Source organism: Lynx canadensis, chromosome A2, assembly GCF_007474595.2.
Source record: "Lynx canadensis isolate LIC74 chromosome A2, mLynCan4.pri.v2, whole genome shotgun sequence".
In the NCBI taxonomy this organism is placed as follows: Eukaryota; Metazoa; Chordata; class Mammalia; order Carnivora; family Felidae; genus Lynx; species Lynx canadensis.
In genome coordinates, this window is record NC_044304.2 from 139,109,900 (window position 1) to 139,130,767 (window position 20,868).

Sequence of the window (20,868 nt, forward strand, 5' to 3'; positions counted from 1 at the left end):
GGGAGATAAAGAGACCCCAACATCAGAGGAATTTAAGCTGAGGCAGAAAACCCTGTTAAGAGGGTTATTAATTGTCTGTAGAAGATTCAGGCAGTCATTGGATAATTGAACTAGGATGGTTTTTCCCAATCCTGAGACTCTATGATAGGCATGCTATGGCCAGAGACTATGAGACTCTGACTTGTCAGAACATGGTAAAGACCCCCAATGCCAGATGTAGCTGAAGAAGCAAAGTAAAAGCCCAAACAGGAGGGGTGCACTTAGATATTGAAAACCCCATTGTCTTCTTCTCAAGGGGACTGGCAATCTGACTGAGACTTGAAAGCAGGGAATTGATATTTCATGTCTTTATTAGATTACCTGTAATTCTCATTGGATTGCATTGATTTGTTTATCTCTATGTCTTCTTCTAGACCCTAGATTCACTGAAGGAAAATTCATATTTTTGTTTTCAGACCTAAAGTATTAAAAAGAAAGTAACTAAGACAATAAGTAGCAAGCCCTTACAGGTCCAGAGCATAGGTTCAGCCAATCAAACTTGGATTTAGAAGTGTACTTGTGGCCAGCGTTCACTTTCCAGTGATCCATCCAGGTCCTAGACGTGTGCTCCTTGAACATGCTATCAGAAGACTCATTCACTAAAATACATTTTTCATTTAGGAGATTATGGAATCCAAGTGATTCAGTAAAAAGGCATGATTTGTATGGAATTAGATCTTAGATCTGGAAGTTTTCTCCATTTGGTGTTCTAGAGTTCTACCAAATGAAATTACAGTGAAGTACTTGAAAATAAACATTTTATGCTAAGCCAGTTTGTTGATTTTTATAGAGATATTGTATAGGGTCACCTTCTTTGAAACTCAAAATTTCAGATAGATTTCTTAAACAAGGGATATCAGTGGCTTCTTGGAATTGAGATAATTATAACCTCATTGCTACCTACCACTGAAGAAAAAAAATACTTCGTTTGCAATACTTTTTGGTATTACCAAAATTTAAAAGTTTTGTCTTTGGGCAGTGAAAAAGACCGATTTATTTGAAGAACTTTTTAAATTTGACCATCTTGAACTTATTTGTTTGTTTGTTTGTTTGTTTATTTGTTTATTTGTTTATATTTTTAAGAGAAAGAGAGTATATGGGAATAGGAGAGAGGGGGCAGAGGGTGGGGAGAAAATCCCAAGTAGGCTCCATGCTTAATGAGGAGTCCAATGTGGGGCTCAATCCTATGACCCTGGGTCATGACCTCAGCTGAAATCAAGAGTCGCATGCTCAACTGACTGATCCATCCAGGCGCCCTTGAACACATTTCAGAAATGTGGTGTAATTTATTAGTAGGTAATGGCGTATGTGAAGATACGGTATTGCATTAACTAAACCAGAGCAAACAGAGGAATTGGCTCTTTTGCATGTGCATTGATGACTTTTACCTTGCTCTTAATTCTGGCCTTCTCTCAGCATCAATTAGTAAAAAAAATGTCTGAAACAGATGTCATCTGGGACCTTCCAGCCTTTCAAAGATATAGGTTATGCTGGCTCAAAAGCCAGCCCACCTCTTCATTCCCTTACATTCCACTGCTTGTGGAAATCCTAAACCCTCCTTAGGATTTCTGTAAGTTCTCAAGGGGCTCCCTTCTCTGGGCCTGCTTCACTTCCTTTGCCCCAGCGCTATGAACCTGCCCATCCAAAAAGAGCGTCTACTTAAATCTATCATTACTGAAAAGACTGTTAAGGAATCTTCCACTGGGCTGGACATAAGTTAAGATTCATTTGAATCCATACAAGTATATCTTTATTTTGCATAAGGGATAAAACCTTGAATAATCAATTTATTGAAAATCAAAAATACTTGGCTTGCATAACAATTTTTTCTTTATTTGGGATGGATAGTCCCTTGGCAGTGACTCATACTATCTTAGTTTAAAGCCTTTCTCTTCTAAAGAAGAGCCTTCTAAAAAAGAGCCTTTTTATATATATACATAAGAAGTAGGGGCACTTGCTAGTTGAATGGACTATTGCAATAAATCTGCTCATAATGTAAACTAGTTACCAGCTTTTTTTTTTTAAATTTTTTTTTTTTCCAACGTTTTTTTATTTATTTTTGGGACAGAGAGAGAGCATGAATGGGGGAGGGGCAGAGAGAGAGGGAGACACAGAATCGGAAACAGGCTCCAGGCTCCGAGCCATCAGCCCAGAGCCTGACGCGGGGCTCGAACTCACGGACCGCGAGATCGTGACCTGGCTGAAGTCGGACGCTTAACCGACTGCGCCACCCAGGCGCCCCGGTTACCAGCTTTTTTAATCAGATTTATAAATTGTCGTGGACTGGAATTTTTTATATTCAAAAACTCTTTTATTTAAACATCATTGCTAAGGGGCACCCAACTGGGTGGCTCAGTCTGTTAAGTGACCGACGTCAGCTCAGGTCATGATCTCTCACTTTGTGAGTTCAAACCCCATATATAATGTAGCAAGACTGAGAAAAGGGAATTTTTGCAAAAGGCAAACAGACTTTTAATAGAACTTAAGTAACACCATGCCACCTGCAACTTAAATTCCTCCAATAGCCTACCAGATGATGTCCAGCCCCCTTGTCCTGGCATTCAAAGCCTGAACATCTGCTCGCTTTTACCCATATCCTCTCTCCTGCCTTGCATTTTATGTGTCAGTAGAACCTCCTACTGTTCTTCCCAAACACCCATTTTTTCTCTTTTCTGTGCTCATGCTGTTCTCTCTTCCTAACTTCCTTCCCCACCTTTCATTTGAAATACTTGTCCATCGTCCAAGACTTGTCTCAGGCATCTTGTCATTCAGGACTCTTTCTTTGTCTTTTGTCCCATCTGTATTCTGTAAAACTCTTTTGTGTCCCTGGAATATTCCATGCTTATTTCTTCTCTTGTACATATTAGATTATATTCGAATTAATAGTTGATATGTCTTGGGTCCTAACTAAAACGTGAATTCTTGATGATGGATACTGTTTTATTTGTCTGAGTTGTTTTACCACTTAAGTTCTAACATTAAACACTCCATAAGTATTTGATGAATGAGTGAACAAATGAACAAATAAAAGCTGTATTTAATGGAATCAACTTTTTTTTTTTTAATTTTTTTTTTCAACATTTATTTATTTTTGGGACAGAGAGAGACAGAGCATGAACGGGGGAGGGGCAGAGAGAGAGGGAGACACAGAATCGGAAACAGGCTCCAGGCTCTGAGCCATCAGCCCAGAGCCCGACGCGGGGCTCGAACTCACGGACCGCGAGATCGTGACCTGGCTGAAGTCGGACGCTTAACCGACTGCGCCACCCAGGCGCCCCTAATGGAATCAACTTTTGATGGGATCTCAAGATAATGTGAAATAAAGAATTCCTGGTGGGAGCAATGGATTTGTGGTATTTACCCACAGCCTCTTTCTTAGTCCTTGCTCGTGACCAATAGCATACATCTGGGAGATTTGGTTTATGAGAGTATTTTGTGATAAGTGCAAACAGAGAGGAGGAGATGATGATTTTATATAGGAAGTAAGCCAGAATCTTTGGTCTTATAGGCAGCACGTTCTCTTACCAAAACAATGAAACCATACTATAGGAAAATTGATCCAAAGCCCTATCACAAATAGAAAAATATCAGGTTATATCTGTGTCTCAGACTTCAACTCTGAATCCTTGGTCCTTTCACCAAAGGTAGGAAAAAGAGCCACGGCCATGCCCCATATCGATAATAAGTATGTGGACAATGAGCACTGGGCACAGTCATGACAGTCGCGTCCCTGCCACCAATGCAGCCACCATTATCTATTGTGCTGCTTTTTCCTTTGCTTCCTTTGCAGAAGAGGAAAAGTTCATGACCACAGGGGAGTTTACAGTGAGGCGAAGGCAACTTTCAGAGCTACTCTACAAAAAGAGTTTTTTATTTTTTATTCCAAATCCAGGAGTAATTTCCAGGGCTCCTTTTTGGATTCTGTATTTGCAATCTCACCAGTAGTAGCCAGACGGTAGCAACAAAGAAAAGAAATCTTGCTCTGTGTGTCTCTCCTCAATCCACGGATAATTTCTCTGCTTTTCATTGAGGTCAGTCAGTTAACAACAAATGCTACAGACAAGTCCTGCAATTAATCAGCCTGCATTGCGTTCTGTTTCAATCTTGAATATTAAACAGTGGACTCATTTGGAGAGAATCAGGCAAATATAAAGGTCATAACATTAATCACCGAGTTACCTAAACCCTGAGCCTTTTCTTCCTTTCAGAAGTGGTGGCTTGTCAGGAGAGAAAACAGTAACAAGAACTCTCCATGGTTGCTGGTGATTGTTAAATTCCAACGAGGATTTTTCCACTTTTGATTAGTTAAATATTTGATACTAGTCTATGGCAGTAGAAACACTGCAATATTGGGCTTTGTCACCATCGCTCTTATTTTCTAGCTTAAAGTGACGGAGGATGCTGTGGTAACTGTTTAATAGCTTTTTCAAAAAACTACCTTTATCTCCCCATACCAGATCTGAGATTGGCTGGGTGTGGGGGGGCGGAGCTTCAGCACTTTTTTGCTGAACTTCTGGTTCCCCAACCTTTTAGAATTCCAACCCACTCATGGTCCTGTCAGCCGCTGTAGGACCGCAGCCCCCTACCCTCTGTGCTTGTCCCATCAGGACCACAGAACTTGCAAAAACAAAAACACACAGAGACACTCTTCTGAGAGGTGCCTCTGCAGACTCATGGCTCCCACATCAGCAGAGCTCTGGGTGCCTTCTGTCAGTCTTACCTGTCCGCTATTTCAGTCAATTTTCCTGTTTCATATGATTTTCCTCAAGCTCAGTCCCCTCCCTGCCTCACCCCACAGGTGATGGTCCTGTCTCCCTCCAGTCTTCCTAAGAAAACACGGGTAGGGGATAAGAAGATTCACATATTTGCCCGTGTACGTGTTTTCGCTCCTTGACTTTGCACAGTCTGAGAGTGAGAGATTATTATTCCTATTACAGATAAAGTGGCAGGTGTGGGGTGCCTCTGAATGGTGTGCTCAACTCCCAAATCTCTTTTCCTTCCACGTTATGTGATCTTGCTTTACAGCTGAGGCTCTGTGGTATGAACCATCAAATTTCTCATTTTCCCGTTTCTAAACACTTAAATACAAATCCACATTTCTTCGATTTTTTTATGTTTTTTTTTTCCTCTCATGAGCTAATAATCCTCCATCCGTGGCCTATATCTTCCTCCCTTGGGTGGACCTTGTTCATGAACCTCCCTTAACTTCAAACTCCTTCTTGTAATAATTTTCTCTGCCTGCATAAATCTCTTTCTGTGTCAAAATCCATTTCTCATCCTTGCATCTGCCTCTGGATGCTACCCTATTGCTGTTCTTTCCTTCACAGCAAGTTTTTAAAAAGCATTTTGTTAACTCTCCTTTGTCACCTCCAGTTCACTCTTGTGTCTGCTGTAGTCTGAATTCCAGGGCTGTCATTTCACTGAAGTTGTTTTGTTCGAGGAAGGTGAGATTTGCTGTTAAGAAATAACCAAATCCAGTGGGTACTAGTCAGTCGTGACCTTTGGTCTCTGCTGTGCATGCTTCCTACTTTGGAATAATCTCTCATTGAGAGATTTATAACTTTCATGATGCCATTTTCTCCTAAATTTGTAATTCAGCCGTTCTTAATTTCTTTTGGCGCTTTCCTCTTCCCTCATGCTCCTTATGTTCGTGCTTTCCAGTGTCTTATCATTGACCCTCTTCTTCTCTATCAAGTTTAATTGAAATATATCCACATCTATTAAATTACACTTCTTTGATGACATCCTCTAACTTCTCTCTAGTCCAGACATCTCAATGGCCTGTATTTTTATTGTCTAATGAACTTCCATGGGCATCTCAAAGTCTGTACGTTCAAAATCAGATGCAAAGTCTTTCTTTCCATCCATTCCCACAACCAGTATGACTGGTACCATTATCCACCCAGGCAGGCTCTAGTCAGGATCTTGGAAGTCATCCTTTGCCCTTCTCTTTTGGTCACTTCCAGGTAAGAATCCTTTAAAACATTCCTAAATTCTCGGAACAACATGCTGCTTTTAGTAGTTTATTGCATCAGTTTGTACCCCCGTAATTTCTTGCCTTAAACGAAATTCTTCTTTACTTCTTTATAGGATTTATTTCATTTTCTGATTAAAGCAGTGGTTAATTGTAGCCTATTAACCTATTATGTATGTAGTCTATTATGTAGAATGAGCATCATTCTCTTGTTTCACTTGATGACTTCATTTATACCCACTACAGATGATCAGGTTTTGATTACTTACATTAAGACCAGTAGTATTTTACTATGTCAGTGTCCTTAGACCTTTTCATTTAATGTTTTTATTTTTTTCCTGTGGTCTACAAAAACCTAAGTTTATTTTTTGCTGCATTATAGAGCAGTTTTTACTGTTGTTGTTTTCTGGGGTTTTTTGTTTGTGTACCTTGGATTTTTCTAACTTGAAAAGGTCCTAAAATTTTAAATAGGAACTTTGAAGTAAGTTTCTGATCTCTTTCTCTATTTGTGTTGAACTTTGGTTAATTTTTTTCCAACTATATATGTTACGCTATGCTCACACAAGCTACCATCTGTCACCATACAACACTATTATAATACCATTGACTATATTCCCTATGCCTTTCATCCCTGTGACTTATTCATCCATAACTGGAAGCCTGCTTTTCCACTCCCTTTAACTCCTTTGTGTCCATCCACCCCCCTCCCTTCTAGCAACTACTAGTTTCTTCTCTATATTTATGGGACTTTTTCTTTCTTTCTTTTCTTTTTTTTCTTTTTTTTTTTTTCTTTTTGAAAGAGAGAGAGAGCAAGGGGCGGGGGGAGGGAGAGAATCTTAAGCAGGCTCTGCACTGTCAGCTTAACCAACTGAGCCAGCCAGGTGCCCCTGGGTCTCTTTTCTTAAATATCATAATGCTTACGGAACATATGTGCTAGCATTTTTCTACATAAATTGGTAACTACCTTCCCTTGACATGTCTCAATGGGATATATCGGCCAGGCTTGTCAAGATTGTCTGCTGTCCTGATGTGAGGGTCCCATTAGAACAGATGATAAAGGAAAATGTGATCTTGACTAAACAGGTTCTCATTCTGGAACTGCCTGCATTTGATCGGCTTTCAGTGCAGTGATAATAGTACCCATTATCTATATTCGACAACTGCTTTGCTCCTACTAGCTCCAAAAAACCTGTTTGGCCAGAAACAGAAACAGGCATGCTGATTTGTGCATGTAAATTCATCCTCATTCTTGTTTCTTCCATGGGAAGTTAGTCAGACATCCTTCTTCCTTTGCTTTCAGTCAGTTTACGTGATGACTTTTACTGATGTGACATAAAATCACTTAATGATTGTTATTCAGCACTTTTAGGTTTTAGTTTCTTGTCTTTGAGAAAGCCCCCTTTCTCAAGCAGATGACTTGAGCATCTGAAAAGTGTCTACTTAAACATACCATCTTTCCATTTTGCTGGAGTTCTAAATTCTAATGCTAAATTTTCATTGAAAATAACACTGAATGGGACGCCTGGGTGGCTCAGTTGGTTAAGCGTCTGACTTCAGCTCAGGTCATGATCTCGCAGTTCATGGGTTAGAGCCCTGAGTTGGGCTCTGCACTGACAGCTCAGAGCCTGGATCCTGCTTCAGATTCTGTGTCTTCCTCTCTCTCTGCCCCTCCCCTGCCTGCACTCTCCGTCTGTCTCTTGGTCTCTCTCTCTCTCTCTCTCTCTCTCAAAAATCATCTTAAAATTAAAAATTAAAAAAAAAATAAAGCTCTGACTTACAGGGTGTAGAATTTTGAATGGAGTTAATTCGAGGCAATTAGCAATAGACACTACAATCATCACTGCAGTCCACACTTCAATATTACCTTTATATTTGCTCTTATTAATGTTTTTTAAAAGTTTATTTATTTTGAAAGAGAGAGAGAGCAGAGGAGGGGCAGAGAGAGAGAAAGAGAGAATCCTAAGGTAGATACTGGTGAAATATTTCCCTACACAGAATCTATTTAAAAATGTGTTTCTATTTAGAACTCTATTTCTATTGGTCAAGATGTACAGTACAAGGACATTGAAGGGTGAGTAGCTGTACATCTTATTGAGGTACATATTCATTCAGGAAAATTTTATGTAATTCTTAAGTGCCAAGTTTTCAGAAAGATACTGAAATTACAATATGAGTAAGAGGCAGACTTATCGTAGTTCAGATAAGTACAAGGTGTTTTAGAGCTCAGGCGGCTATAACAAAATACCCTAGACTGGTAGCCTACAAACAAAGGAAATTTAATTTGCACAATTCTGGAGGCTAGAAGTCCAAGATCAAGGCAATACTGAGGACTGCTTCCTTAGATCACTATCTTTCTACTGTAACCTCACAGGGCGGAAAAGTTGAGAGATCTCTCTGGGATCTCTTTCCTAAAAGCACTAACCCCATTCACAAGGGCTCTGTCTTTATGATCTGATCACCTTCCAAAGACTCCGCCTCTGAATACCATCACACTAGGGATTATAATTTTTAACATGAATTTTGGGGCATTCAGTCCGTTGCATAGGGATCCTATAAAAATCAAATGAAGACAAAAAGAAGATGCTTTTGAAACTGCCCCAAATTAAGTAGCTGTTCCTTCTTATCCTGCATACCTGCCAGTTTAATCTCTCTGATAAGGCAGCTGTGAGTTTCTTACTCTTCCAAAGCCTCCTGCCTCCCATTGACCTAACCAGCGACATTTGATCGGTCCGTCTTTTCATCTCCTTCTAGAATTGCTTGATATCCACTCTTGCTTATTGGACCAAGCTAGATTGCTCACTTCTCTCTGAGCCCTGCCTAAACTGTTCTGCCACCATGGTTTGCTCTTGGTTCCCTCTGCCTGTCAAGATCCTCCCCTTCCCTCAAGACCTCCATTGTGTGCTTTTGACCCCACATTTATTTCCATCCCATCTACTCCTTTAGACATTTGTCTACTTTGTAGTTAACACACGCCCCAACCTTCTGGAATGCAAGAATAAATAGACAAGCAAACAAACTTGAACTCATGCATATCTCCCCACAGAGGCTAGAATTGCTTTTCATTCTGTTTAGAATAGAGAGTGCACAGAATGTAAGTATTGAATACATTTATTTGGTGCACAAAGACTGTATCACAAGCATTTAATTTGTTTCTATGTGCCAGACTCAAAGTTTGGCAATAAGATATAGATGAAATAGATAAATTAACGAACAAAATATAGTCTGTTAAGTGCTCCCATAGAGGAAAGCACAGGAAATTTATAGGAATGATACTAATTCAGATGAATCAATATGTGCATGAAAGAATGGATGACTATGTGAATGAATAATTTATTTTAATTTTCTAAAGTTGACATTTAGTACTCTGCCGTCCTCCTTATGGGTGAATCACCCTGATAATCTTCTGTTGCAACCACAGTGAGTCCTAATTTCTTCCTTCACGACAGTCTCTAATCACACTCAGGTGGATACAATATAGTTCTAATGAATTCTTTACACCTGCTTTCTCAGGCACATCATCCTGGCTTTAACCACTGAGGTTTCCAATTGCAACATTAAAAATATTAATTTGGGAATTTAAAAAATAGTAGTTAAGCATAAGATTAATCTAATATTTCATTAGTAAAGACAAGTAAAATCTAATTAATGCTTCTTGATCTATGTTTCGTTCTTGTGCACGATTTCAACACTTTATTAGTTTACTTCCTTTGGCTTTCTACTTATGATGATTTGAAACAACCTTGTTTCCAGAGTCCTTTTCAAGAAGAACCTCAAGTTCTTTTTATGGGCTTTTTTTTTTTTTGGTCTTTAAAAATATATATATTTTTTAATGTTTATTTTTTGGAGACAGAGAGACAGAGTGCAAGCAGGGGAGGGGCAGAGGGAGAGGGAGACACAGAATCCGAAGCAGGCTCCAGGTTCTGAGCTGTCAGCACAGAGCCCGACACAGGGCTCGAACCCACAAAGCGTGGGATCATGACCTGGGCCGAAGTCAGATGCTTAACCGACAGCCATCCTAGTGCCCCTTTTTTGGTCTTTTAATTACAAAAATTCGGGAGGCTTCTTGGACATATGCTCTTCTTGGCACCATGATCTAGTTGGTGTTTTAAACTGGATCCACACTCAGTATAATCATTTGATACACTTCAAACGTAATCCAGTCACTTAGGATCATTGTGCTACAAAGTGTCCAAATCTACAGGTTGGACATCAGGTCTTCCTGATATCTGTCAGCAGAAGTTTGGTAGGGACTACTCAACAAAATTGTCATATAACAAACAGTCAAATATGACCTATGGCTCATTTTAGAAATGTTTTCTTTTTTCTATTGCCATTTTATGTTAGATCTCTTTGAGATTTTAAACTCATAAAACAAACAAAAAAGCAATCATTTTTTATTTGTCTGATTTAGTCATTAAGCCAGTGTTTATTGAACACATACTATGTGCCAGGTTTTTTTCTAGCTTCTGGGGTGTGGAAACAAATAAATAAACCTAATATCTCAGGAGAACAAAAATGACGTGAGGAGAGGGGATTGAGGATGACCAAGGGAGGGATATGTTTTTCATGCAGGAGGTTCACTGAAAGCCTCTCCAAGGAGATGCATTTGAGCAGAGACCCGATAGAAGCAGGAGAGTGAGAGAGTGAGCCATGCAGACTTCGGGGGCAGAGCAGTCCAGGAAGGGTGGCAGCAAGTGTCAAGCCCTGAGGCTTCCCTCGCTCCAGGGAACCTGTGTGACTGGAGTAGAGTGATTAATGCGGAGGGCAGAGAGGATGGGAGTGTTGGTATTATATGGGATTTCTACGCCATAGAAGAAATCTATGCCAAGTAAAGAGTAAATCTACGCCAAGTAAAGAGCTTATATTTTCTTCTGACTGGGATGAAAAGGGATTGGGGAGACCCAAATCAGGAAGTGACACACAATTTGATATGTGTATGCATATATTTTTTAAATGCTTATTTATTTATTTTTGAGAGAAAAATAGAGAGAGTGAGGGAGGGGCAAAGAGCAAGGAAGAGAAAATCCTAACCAGTCTCTACGCTATCAGCACAGAACCCAAGGGGACACTAACTCACAAACCGTGAGATCACAACCTGAGCCAAAATCAAGAGTCGGAGACAGTTGACTGTCCCACCCAGGGGCCCCTTGATATATATTTTAAAGGATTACTTTAGTTACTGATTGTATTCGTTTTCTTACGCTGTGTAACAAATTACTGCAGATTGAGTGGCCTTTAAACACATGTTTGTTATCTCGCGGCTTCCGTGGGTCAGGATCAGAGAGGGACTACTTAACTGGGTTCTCTGCCCGGGGTCTCATAAGTGCAAAACCAAGATGCTGGACTATGTTCTCATCTGAAGCCATATGCAGGCTATTGGCAGAATTCACTTCCTTGTTGTGAGATTGAGGTCCAGGTCCCCGTTTTTGTTTGTTTATTTGTTTTTGCCATCTTAACCACTTTTTCTGCTGTGGTAAAACAAACCAACGAACCAACAAAACAAAACTCATAACACAAAATTTTCCATCCTAACATTTTTTAAGTGTGCAGTCCAGTAGTGTTAGGTATACTCATACTGTTGTAAAATGGCTCCCCAGAACTTTTTCATCTTGCAAATCTGAAATTCTGTACCCAGTAAATAGCTTCCCCTTTCCCCTCTCCCCATCTCCTGGTAACCAGCGTTCTACTTTCTCTCTCCATGAATTTGGTTATTTTGGCTACCTCATGTCAATGGAATCGCACAGTATTTGTCTTCTCGTGACTAGCATATTGTGTCTGTTTTTGCTGGCTGTCAGCCTGGGGGCGCTGTCGGATCCTAGTTATTTGTACCCCTCTTCCAACCTTTGAAGAAGCGTACTTCTTCAAAGCCAGGAGAATCTCTCACACTCTGAATCTTTCTCTCGGTCTCCAATTTGCTATGACAGGACCTTCTATCACAGCAGGGACTCCCTGTCACCTTCATCATATAATGTAACCTAATCAAGGGAATGGCTATTCCATTATATTCACAGCCTGCCCACCTTTGAGCGGAAGAGATTATGCGGGGCATGTAGAGCAGCGTGTGGGAATCTGGGGGGACATCTCAGAATTCTGCCTACAACGAAAGTGGAGAATGGCATTGTGGATGGGGGGGCAAAAGAAGAAGCTGGAGACTGGTGAGAAGGCACTAGAGATATATCTAAGCCATTGCCTCACAAAATTTAATGTGTATGTGAATCTCCTGGGGATCCCGTTAAAATTAGACTCTGACTTAGCAACGTTATGGTGGAGGCCTGAGTCTCCCTAACGATCTCCTAGGTGATGGCAATGCTGCTTGTGAAATAGCAAGACACAGACAGGCTCACGGGGACCGTGGCTCAGGCTAGGGTGGTAACAGTGGAGAAGAGAAACCGTCTGATAGAGGATATAATTTGAAGGTCGACCCGAAAGGGCTTGGTGAGGAGGAAACCGAGCCGTGAGGACGACTTTTATGTTCAGGGGATGGCAGAGGTCGTAGGAAGAGTTTGTTTCTGGGCAGAAATCAAGTGTTTAGTGGTGGATATGCCAAATTAGAGTCCACATAGAGATGATCACTATATGATGTGGGAAATAGCAGGTTTATTGATCAAATGCAGTGTTACTAGCCACTTAAAATTTTATGTTCGCTGCACCACAATCATGAGACTCTTCCTAAGGGTGCTTGAAATTTATTGGAGTGCATTAAAAAATTTAAGCAGTACAGAGGGTCTTACTGATTCATGCGGCAGTTTCTCTGCTTCTCTTACAGTGACGTTAGTAAAACAGGCAGTTTCTTTTCCCCATGTCCCTGTTCTTTACAGTGAAATTAACATATCATTACTCAAACCATTAAAGCTGTTCCTAGAAGCCAAAATATGCATCACTGTGCATGTTTAAAGCATATTGTATTCCAGCACTCTCTAGGAATAGAGCTAGATTTTAAAATAAAGTTAAGTTCTCAGCACCTATTGATTTTGGTAGATGCCTCACTAGGAGATGAATCACCTCATTTTTCCTGGCTATATAGGCCATTTCACGATACGACTAATGATTATTTCTTTCTGGGGCTAAATTATGCAAAGTTCATTTTGTCACATTATGAGAGCTTTGCATGGAAGTCAAAATCTTCTCTGATGCCTTTATCAAAAAAACAAGATGGCATAGACGAGGGCATACGGAGGGTATGTTTATGTATAGTTTCCCTAAACATTAACCACGTAAAATCTTGACTTTACCCATACTTATTTTCTTTTTTTTTTTTTAATTTATCTTTTTATTTATTTTGAGAGAGAGAGAAAGTGTGTGAGCAGGGTATGACAGGCAGAGAGAGAGAGAGAGAGAGAGAGAGAGCAAGAGTTCCAAGCAGGCTCCGCACTGTCAGCACAAAGCCCAATGTGGGGCTCAATCTCAGGAACCTAGCAGCTAGCTAGATCGTGACCCATGACCAGAGCCAAAATCCAAAGCCGGATGCTCAACCTGCTGAGTCACCCAGGCGCCCCTTCCCCCATACTCATTTTCTGAAAGGGACTCATTTGAAAGGAGAGAAGCTGAAAATGGTGCTTCCACCCTGCTCTTGGGCTAGCTGCAGAAATGTAGAGAGAAAAGTTGATGATTTTAAAATAAAACATACCTGTTCTTGGTGCTGCTTGGGCTGTAGCTAAGGTAATGTCCAGCGGAATAAGGTTACGAGAGATGGTTCATGGTTTCAGGTAGGGGTGAAATAAAGGCAGCCCAGGGCAGTTTTGCTTTAGAGGACTGTTCACTCTGTGGAACAGCTGGAAATTCACTTCCGTGTAGGCGAAATCTTTATAGAAAGCCTGTTTTCTGTTTCTCGTTGTTAAGCAATAAAACTTACTAAGCTTTATGACCCCCCCCCCCAAAAAAAAAGTGACAGAGAGGAGATATTTCAAGGAAAGCATGTGATTATGTTTTTGTACATCAGACCTTGAGCAGATGAAAATTAAACGAGATCATTCAGGGGCAGGAGTGACAGACAGTAGGTCTAAAGAGAACTACCCCCATGGAGAGTGCTGAGGAAGTCAAGAATTTAGCACCTGTCATCTGGACACCTTTCAACCTGGAACCTGGGCTCAGATAGACTACCTGACATGGCATTTAGGCTTTCTGTTGATTTGGAGGAGTATGATGGCTAAGCAAAGCCATTGTTGAACACTGAACTCGATGTGGCTATTGTATAGGCCTCTTTTCATAGTGTGTTATAGGAAAGCCCAGAATCCACACCTGGGCATAATTGTTGTATGCAGTGACTCAAAGATATTCCAGTTTTTTCTACTATTGTTTCTATTGTTATGTAATGTATTAATTACTTTATAATATAAAATTTAAATTTTGCATAGTAATTTAAGAAACTAATTTCTTACCCTTTCACTTCCCAGGAGCCCTGAATCAAAAAAACTGGGGAAAGAAATATCCAACATGTAGTAGCCCCAAACAGTCTCCTATCAATATTGATGAAGATCTTACCCAAGTCAATGTGAATCTTAAAAAACTTAAATTCCAGGGTTGGGATAAAACATCCTTGGAAAACACATTCATTCATAACACTGGGAAAACAGGTAAAATTGTTTGCATTTTGTTTGTGACTCTAATATGTTTATTGGGCTTAGAGTATGTTTATGTCAGTTTCATTTTATTTTCATTTTCATTTTATTTCATTTCATCTTCTTTGTATAAAGTATAATGTACTGTAAATGCACAGAAACTATAGGCAGAAGAAACCAAGTAGAACACAGTAAATTGGAAGTTTAGATAACATTTTGAAAATGTGTACAAAAAATAAAATGACCAAAGTCATCACATCATGTTCTCCAATAATAGAAAGAGAATTGATGCCTCCACCAGAAGAAATGATAAAGATAATGCAATATATAACTTATGTAATTTTATAACTCCATCGCTGGTTAATTACTTAATCAGAATTTCCTTTTCTTGGACACTCTATTTGCTCTTGTCTGCTTAGCTTCATGCTACATTGAGTATTGGGATACAAAAAAGCAATCAACTATAATTGAATTTTAAGAAAAGAAATTAGTAGTGCTTCTAGATAGAAAGTTTAAAGTTATAGACTATCTTTAGGAAGCACTCTCTAAATGCTTTTTTTTAATTTAATTTTTTTTTTTCAACGTTTATTTATTTTTGGGACAGAGAGAGACAGAGCATGAACGGGGGAGGGGCAGAGAGAGAGGGAGACACAGAATCGGAAACAGGCTCCAGGCTCTGAGCCATCAGCCCAGAGCCCGACGCGGGGCTCGAACTCACGGACCGCGAGATCGTGACCTGGCTGAAGTCGGACGCTTAACCGACTGCGCCACCCAGGCGCCCCTAAATGCTTTTTTTTAAAGACTGTCCTTTTTTCTAAACATGCAAAATATAATACCACGAAAAATTCCAGTAAACAATAGAGAGACAAACTAATAGTTTTCAAAGTAAATAGCCTTCCTTTTCTGATATTATATTTTAAACAAAATTGTATGTATATCAGGAAGTTATATAAAAACAAACATAGTCATAAGAAAAAAATATTGTAAATTATAATAGTAGCTATGTTGGGATGGTTTTATCATTAGTGAATTTTTTCTCTATTCTTGATATTTTGGTAATTTGAATGTAGTAATTTAATTTTAAGTCCCATGAGAGTAAGAATTTTATTGTATCAGTTCCTGATATATAATAAGCATTCAGTAGGTATATCTTAATTAATAAGTATTTAATAAAATTATTATATAAGATATTAATTAAATACACAAAAGCATATTATCCCAAATCTTAACATTTTCATCACTAGGTTTGAAGAATGTTACAAAGAAATAAAGCACGTAGCCTCTGCTTTCTTTCTTTTTTTTAAGACTTTATTTTTAAGTTCTCTCTACACCCCATGTAGGGCTCAAATTCACAACCCTGAAGCCAAGAGTTACGATGTTCTACTGACTGAGCCAGCCAGGCACCCCTGCTTTATTTTTCTTAGTGAAGTGTGGTCAAGCACTTGATCTTTAGAGCCACGCTTGTTAGGTTCACTACTGGCTCTTTAAAGTGGAACCTTTAAGTGTGGAACCTTTAGCAAGTTATTTGAACTGTCTGTGATTCAGTTTCCTTATAATGATATTTCCTTCCTTCATTGTGTGAGGTTGTGTAAAAATCAAATGTTTAACACATGTACTCAGTGTAATGCATAACACATTGTAAGTGATACATAAATGTTGAGCATTATTGATACTATTCTTGTTGTTGTTACTATTATTAATGGAAGTTTATATCTCTAGCTCGCTGGCCAAGATGTTGGATTGGGTCCCTAATGCAAACATTGGTTTCTGCCTCATGGAACAAAGACTATTTAAATCTGATTGAGAGACATTAAAATCTTACATAAAGCTCTCAAAAGAATCATTAATCTTCAGACCATTTGTAAAATAGAGTTCCAATAATCTGCTGTGGAACTGAAATAGGAGAGTTTAGGATTCTGAGTTGCTACTCGGGGTTCCAACATCAGATGGCTAAAACCCCTTCGGTGGGAATGGATTTCCCACCTTCCTTGCCACAGTAGAGGACAGGAATTCTGAAGCCTGATGAAACCTGGTATGATGCTTGCTTGCAGGGATAAGGAGATGGGACAAAAACACCTGCCTGATAAGGAGTAGAAAGAGCTAAAAGTGAGAAGGTGGGGGGCACTCCCAAGAGAAGACTTTTCTTCTCCACTCCTCTGTTCCTTCTCCCTTTGCTCTGTCCCCTCACTACCCTAAAATGCCTTAGGAAAGCAGACCCCTGGGGAAATGGCAAGCTCAGGACACCAAATGAACAGGGCAGAGGGACTGGCTGTCTTCTGCTATAAGAGCCATACAGTAGTTAAGGTCTTTGCTTTAGTTTGTATTTGTGGCAATAAGATACATTAAGTGTATTTTGTAGAGTAACAAGTTCAGCTTCAAATGGTGACTGAATTGTTTTTAATTTATCAAATAAATGATTCTCTTAATGTACGTTAGATAGAAAAAATTTAAAGTTTGTAATTTTGATTTGCAGAAACATAGGTGCAATTTTGTGCATGTGTGTGCTTTTTTTTTTTTTTTTAAGTGGAAATTAATCTCACTAATGACTACTGGCTCAGTGGAGGAGTTTCCGAAATGGTGTTCAAAGCAAGCAAGATAACTTTTCACTGGGGAAAATGCAATATGTCTTCTGATGGATCGGAACATAGTTTAGAAGGACAAAAATTTCCACTTGAGGTAAGTCACTGGTTCCACTGGTTCCTAGTTCGTTTTCCGAAATCATTGAGATTTTAGTTAGCATATAATTTGATTAACTTACAGTCAGATTTCATAATTTATACAGTTATATTTTACTTGGTTAATATCTGCCTTCCTCACTGGACTAAGCTCCGTCACACTCACATTCGATTTTCCACTTTCTGGCAACCCAGAGTGCCACACTAGGATGACCAACAAATGTTGATGTGTAAACAAATAAACAAATTTCCTTCCACAACTCAGGAGGAAAAAAGGGGCAAATTTTGTCAATTTACTGGAGAAGCAAAGAAATGTAAAATAAAGTGAGAACATTTTCAGTTTTAAAATTGGAAACATAAACATAATAAATAATGAGTATGCAGTAAAATAAGCACTTTCATACATGTCTGGAGAGAGTATAAATTGGTAGACTGGGAAGCAGTTTGCTTCTTTTTATCCAGAACTTTGAAAGGTTTTATTTTTAAGTTTATTTATTTAAGCAATCTCTACGCCCAGTGTGGGGCTTGAACTCACAACCCCAAGGTCAAGAGCTGCACAGTCTACTGACTGAGCCAGCCAGGCGCCCCTGTATCTGGAACTTTAAATGTTTCAATCCCAATACCTACCATTTCCTCTTTAACAGTTTAGTCTAAAAAAATAAAGACATGCTCAAAAATGTATGTGCAAAGGTTTATTTACAATAATAAAAAGTTGAAAGGAAATGATTAAATACATTATGATGGAGTATTACAGATCTTGTAAAACCATGTGTTTGAATGATTTATTTACACACACAAAAGGTTCATTATAAGATATTAATGGGTTTTCCTTTTTTAATGCTTTTTAAAAGCAAAATATAAAATAGTATATGCAGTATTATTACTCGATTTTGTAAAACATGACAACTAACTTAATAGTGACTGAGGGCCCAGAGTCTGAATCAGATGGACTAGGTTTGAATACTGACTTCACCATTTAGATATGAGTTATAGACACGACGTTATACAAATATTTAATTTACCTAAGCTTCCATGTCTCCCCTCCAAAACTGATCTAAGAGTAGTAACACCTGCCTTATGAAGTTATTATGAAGATTAAATAAGAGAAGGAATTATTACTGTTATAAAAATAACTGAGGGAAACCAAGGAGACACGAGCAGGGATTTTCCATGGGTGATGGCATAATAAGTACCTTGCTTTTCTGTTACTTATAACAGAACTATATTACTTTTATAGTCAAAATAGTTATTGATAATAAAAATAAGATGAGTGAGTTATCTTTTAAAGGACTAAAAATATTTTGCTATGGATAATCATATTCTAATTCATAGCTTATAAATTTGTGTTTTTCAAAGTATATTAAATATCCTTAAGGAAGAGCACATTTATCAAATTTGGTTTGTCGAAGAAATGAAAGTCAATTTATTAAACACATAACATTCTCAATTTGGAGAGTTTAGCCCTGTCACAACACTATTTAGAGCAAAGTGGAAAATCAAGAAAGACCCTAACAGCAACAAAAGCCCTGAAATAGCAAAATAAATGATACAGAGTCTGTGCACTAAGCTTCAAGTATTTTCCTTATTTAGAAAGCCCTTGAGTTCCCTCTTTGATGGCTTGTTTGTTTGTTGCTTGCCTTTTTAAAACTCTCTCCATGTAACTGTGCAAGCAGGGAAACCCAGGAGCATCCTTGACTTGGTCTTTTTTTCCTGGTCTCCTGCATCCAACCATGAAGTCTTCTCGATTCTGCCCCTGCGTGATGTGGGGGAGGGCAGAAAAGAGCTCAACCACCTTTGTCTATTAGTTGGATTATTAAATGTTCCCGAACTGGTCTCCCTCTGTCGTCTTTTTTTTAATTTATTTTTATTTTTTTTTTTTAATGTTTACTTGTCTTGAGAGAGAGACAGAGGAGAGAGAGAGCGTGCACAGGAGCAGGGGAGGGGCAGAATCCCAAGCAGGCTCCACAATGACCTGGAGCCCCGACTCACGGCTGCATCTCAGTAACTCTGAGATCACGACCTGAGCCGAAATCAAGAGTTGGCCGTTTAAATGCTTAACTGGTCTCCCTCTGTCGTCTTTTTTTTAATTTATTTTTATTTTTTTTTTTTAATGTTTACTTGTCTTGAGAGAGAGACAGAGGAGAGAGAGAGCGTGCACAGGAGCAGAGGGAGAGACAGAATCCCAAGCAGGCTCCACAATGACCTGGAGCCCCGACTCACGGCTGCATCTCAGTAACTCTGAGATCACGACCTGAGCCGAAATCAAGAGTTGGCCGTTTAAATGCTTAACGAACTGAGCCACCTAGGTGCCCCTCCCTCTCTCTAGTCTTAATCTTTTCCACTCTTCACCCTCTTCCCCCCAGCCCTGCTGCCCCCCAATCCCTGTTAGGTGAAGTACACCAAGGATTCTCTATTGCTCTCTGGAGCAAAGGGCTGAGACTGCTTCACAGACCTTCCTGGTGAGGCCGCTGCCTGCCCCTCCTTTTCACCCACCAGTTTTTAAGCTGTTCATCCTACAGGAGTCAGTTTAGCAATCCTCAAAGGCTTTGTGGTCATAACCGGAGGCAGGAGCCACTGCCATCCTCCACCCACACCTGCTGTTTCTCCAGTCGTAGCCCTAACCAAGCATTAGTCTTCACAGAGGCTTTCTGCTCTTCCCAGAATTATTTGTCTAAACTAGCTAAGTTACCTGATTTCTAAGATGGTGACATGGGGAGCACCAAATTGTAAGTGAGAGTAGAAGCCGTTGTCAACAAATGCAGAGGCCGAAGTCGAAATTAACAAGGAATATTGCCCGGCAGCAGAAGAGGACCCTTAAAACAGGGAACTTAAAATTCTTTTTGGTAGTTTGTATGGAGAAGCAGAAAGTCCTTGAGAGTTCACTATTATTAGAGCATAGTATGATAATGTCCAAAAAAGGTAACAAGAAAGGCACGTCCAGTCAAGAATGAAAGGATATTTGAAAGGATTCCAGAAAACAGCTAAAATAATACTTGATAATTTATTCCATTTGATAATTATTCTAGTATATTATTACCTCAGTATTATCTAGTAATCTCAAGGTGGTCATTTCCATCCTAGATGTATCTAACTTTGTGCTTCTTTCCTTACTGAAGGATGATAATCGTGAGAGTAAATGCAGTTATATATACACGTAATTGATAAAATATCTTGAAACTGTACAGAGTATTGAATTATACAGTTTACAGAATTTTTCAAATAGTATACTGAATTAGTAAATTATTTTATTGTCTCTCTGGTGACTTTTGTGATGTCTTTGTATATAACAAAGCTGTCATTGTTACCTTTATAGATGCAAATCTATGGCTTTGATGCAGACCGATTTTCAAGTTTTGAGGAAGCGGTAAAAGGAAAAGGGAAGTTAAGAGCTTTATCCATTTTATTTGAGGTAATCATTATACATAGATTTAACACTACCTTAATTCTTTAATCCCCTGAAGTAATTGATGTGACATATCAAAGCACGCTTTTTAACAAATTGAAGAGCTTGCAAGTGGGATGCTAACTGGTGATCATTTGCAAATAGAACAACCCCTTGGCTGGGGTGTTTAAAAGGGAACTCTTGCGTTCATTAATGGGGTGCATCACTTCCAGCTGGAGT

At 39.2% G+C, this 20,868-nt stretch overlaps 1 protein-coding gene across 4 annotated transcripts in view; it reads left to right on the forward strand.

The window, feature by feature from the left end:
• The window catches only part of PTPRZ1 (protein tyrosine phosphatase receptor type Z1), a 191,662-nt gene that overhangs the window by 85,230 nt on the left and 85,564 nt on the right, over positions 1–20,868 (forward strand). For all 4 annotated transcript variants that reach the window (XM_030308309.1, XM_030308310.1, XM_030308311.1 and 1 more), the window contains exons 3-5: positions 14,407–14,586; positions 17,096–17,247; positions 20,560–20,655. In XM_030308309.1, coding sequence (XP_030164169.1) covers positions 14,407–14,586; positions 17,096–17,247; positions 20,560–20,655 — 428 coding nt within the window. The remainder of the gene's footprint in view (positions 1–14,406; positions 14,587–17,095; positions 17,248–20,559; positions 20,656–20,868) is intronic.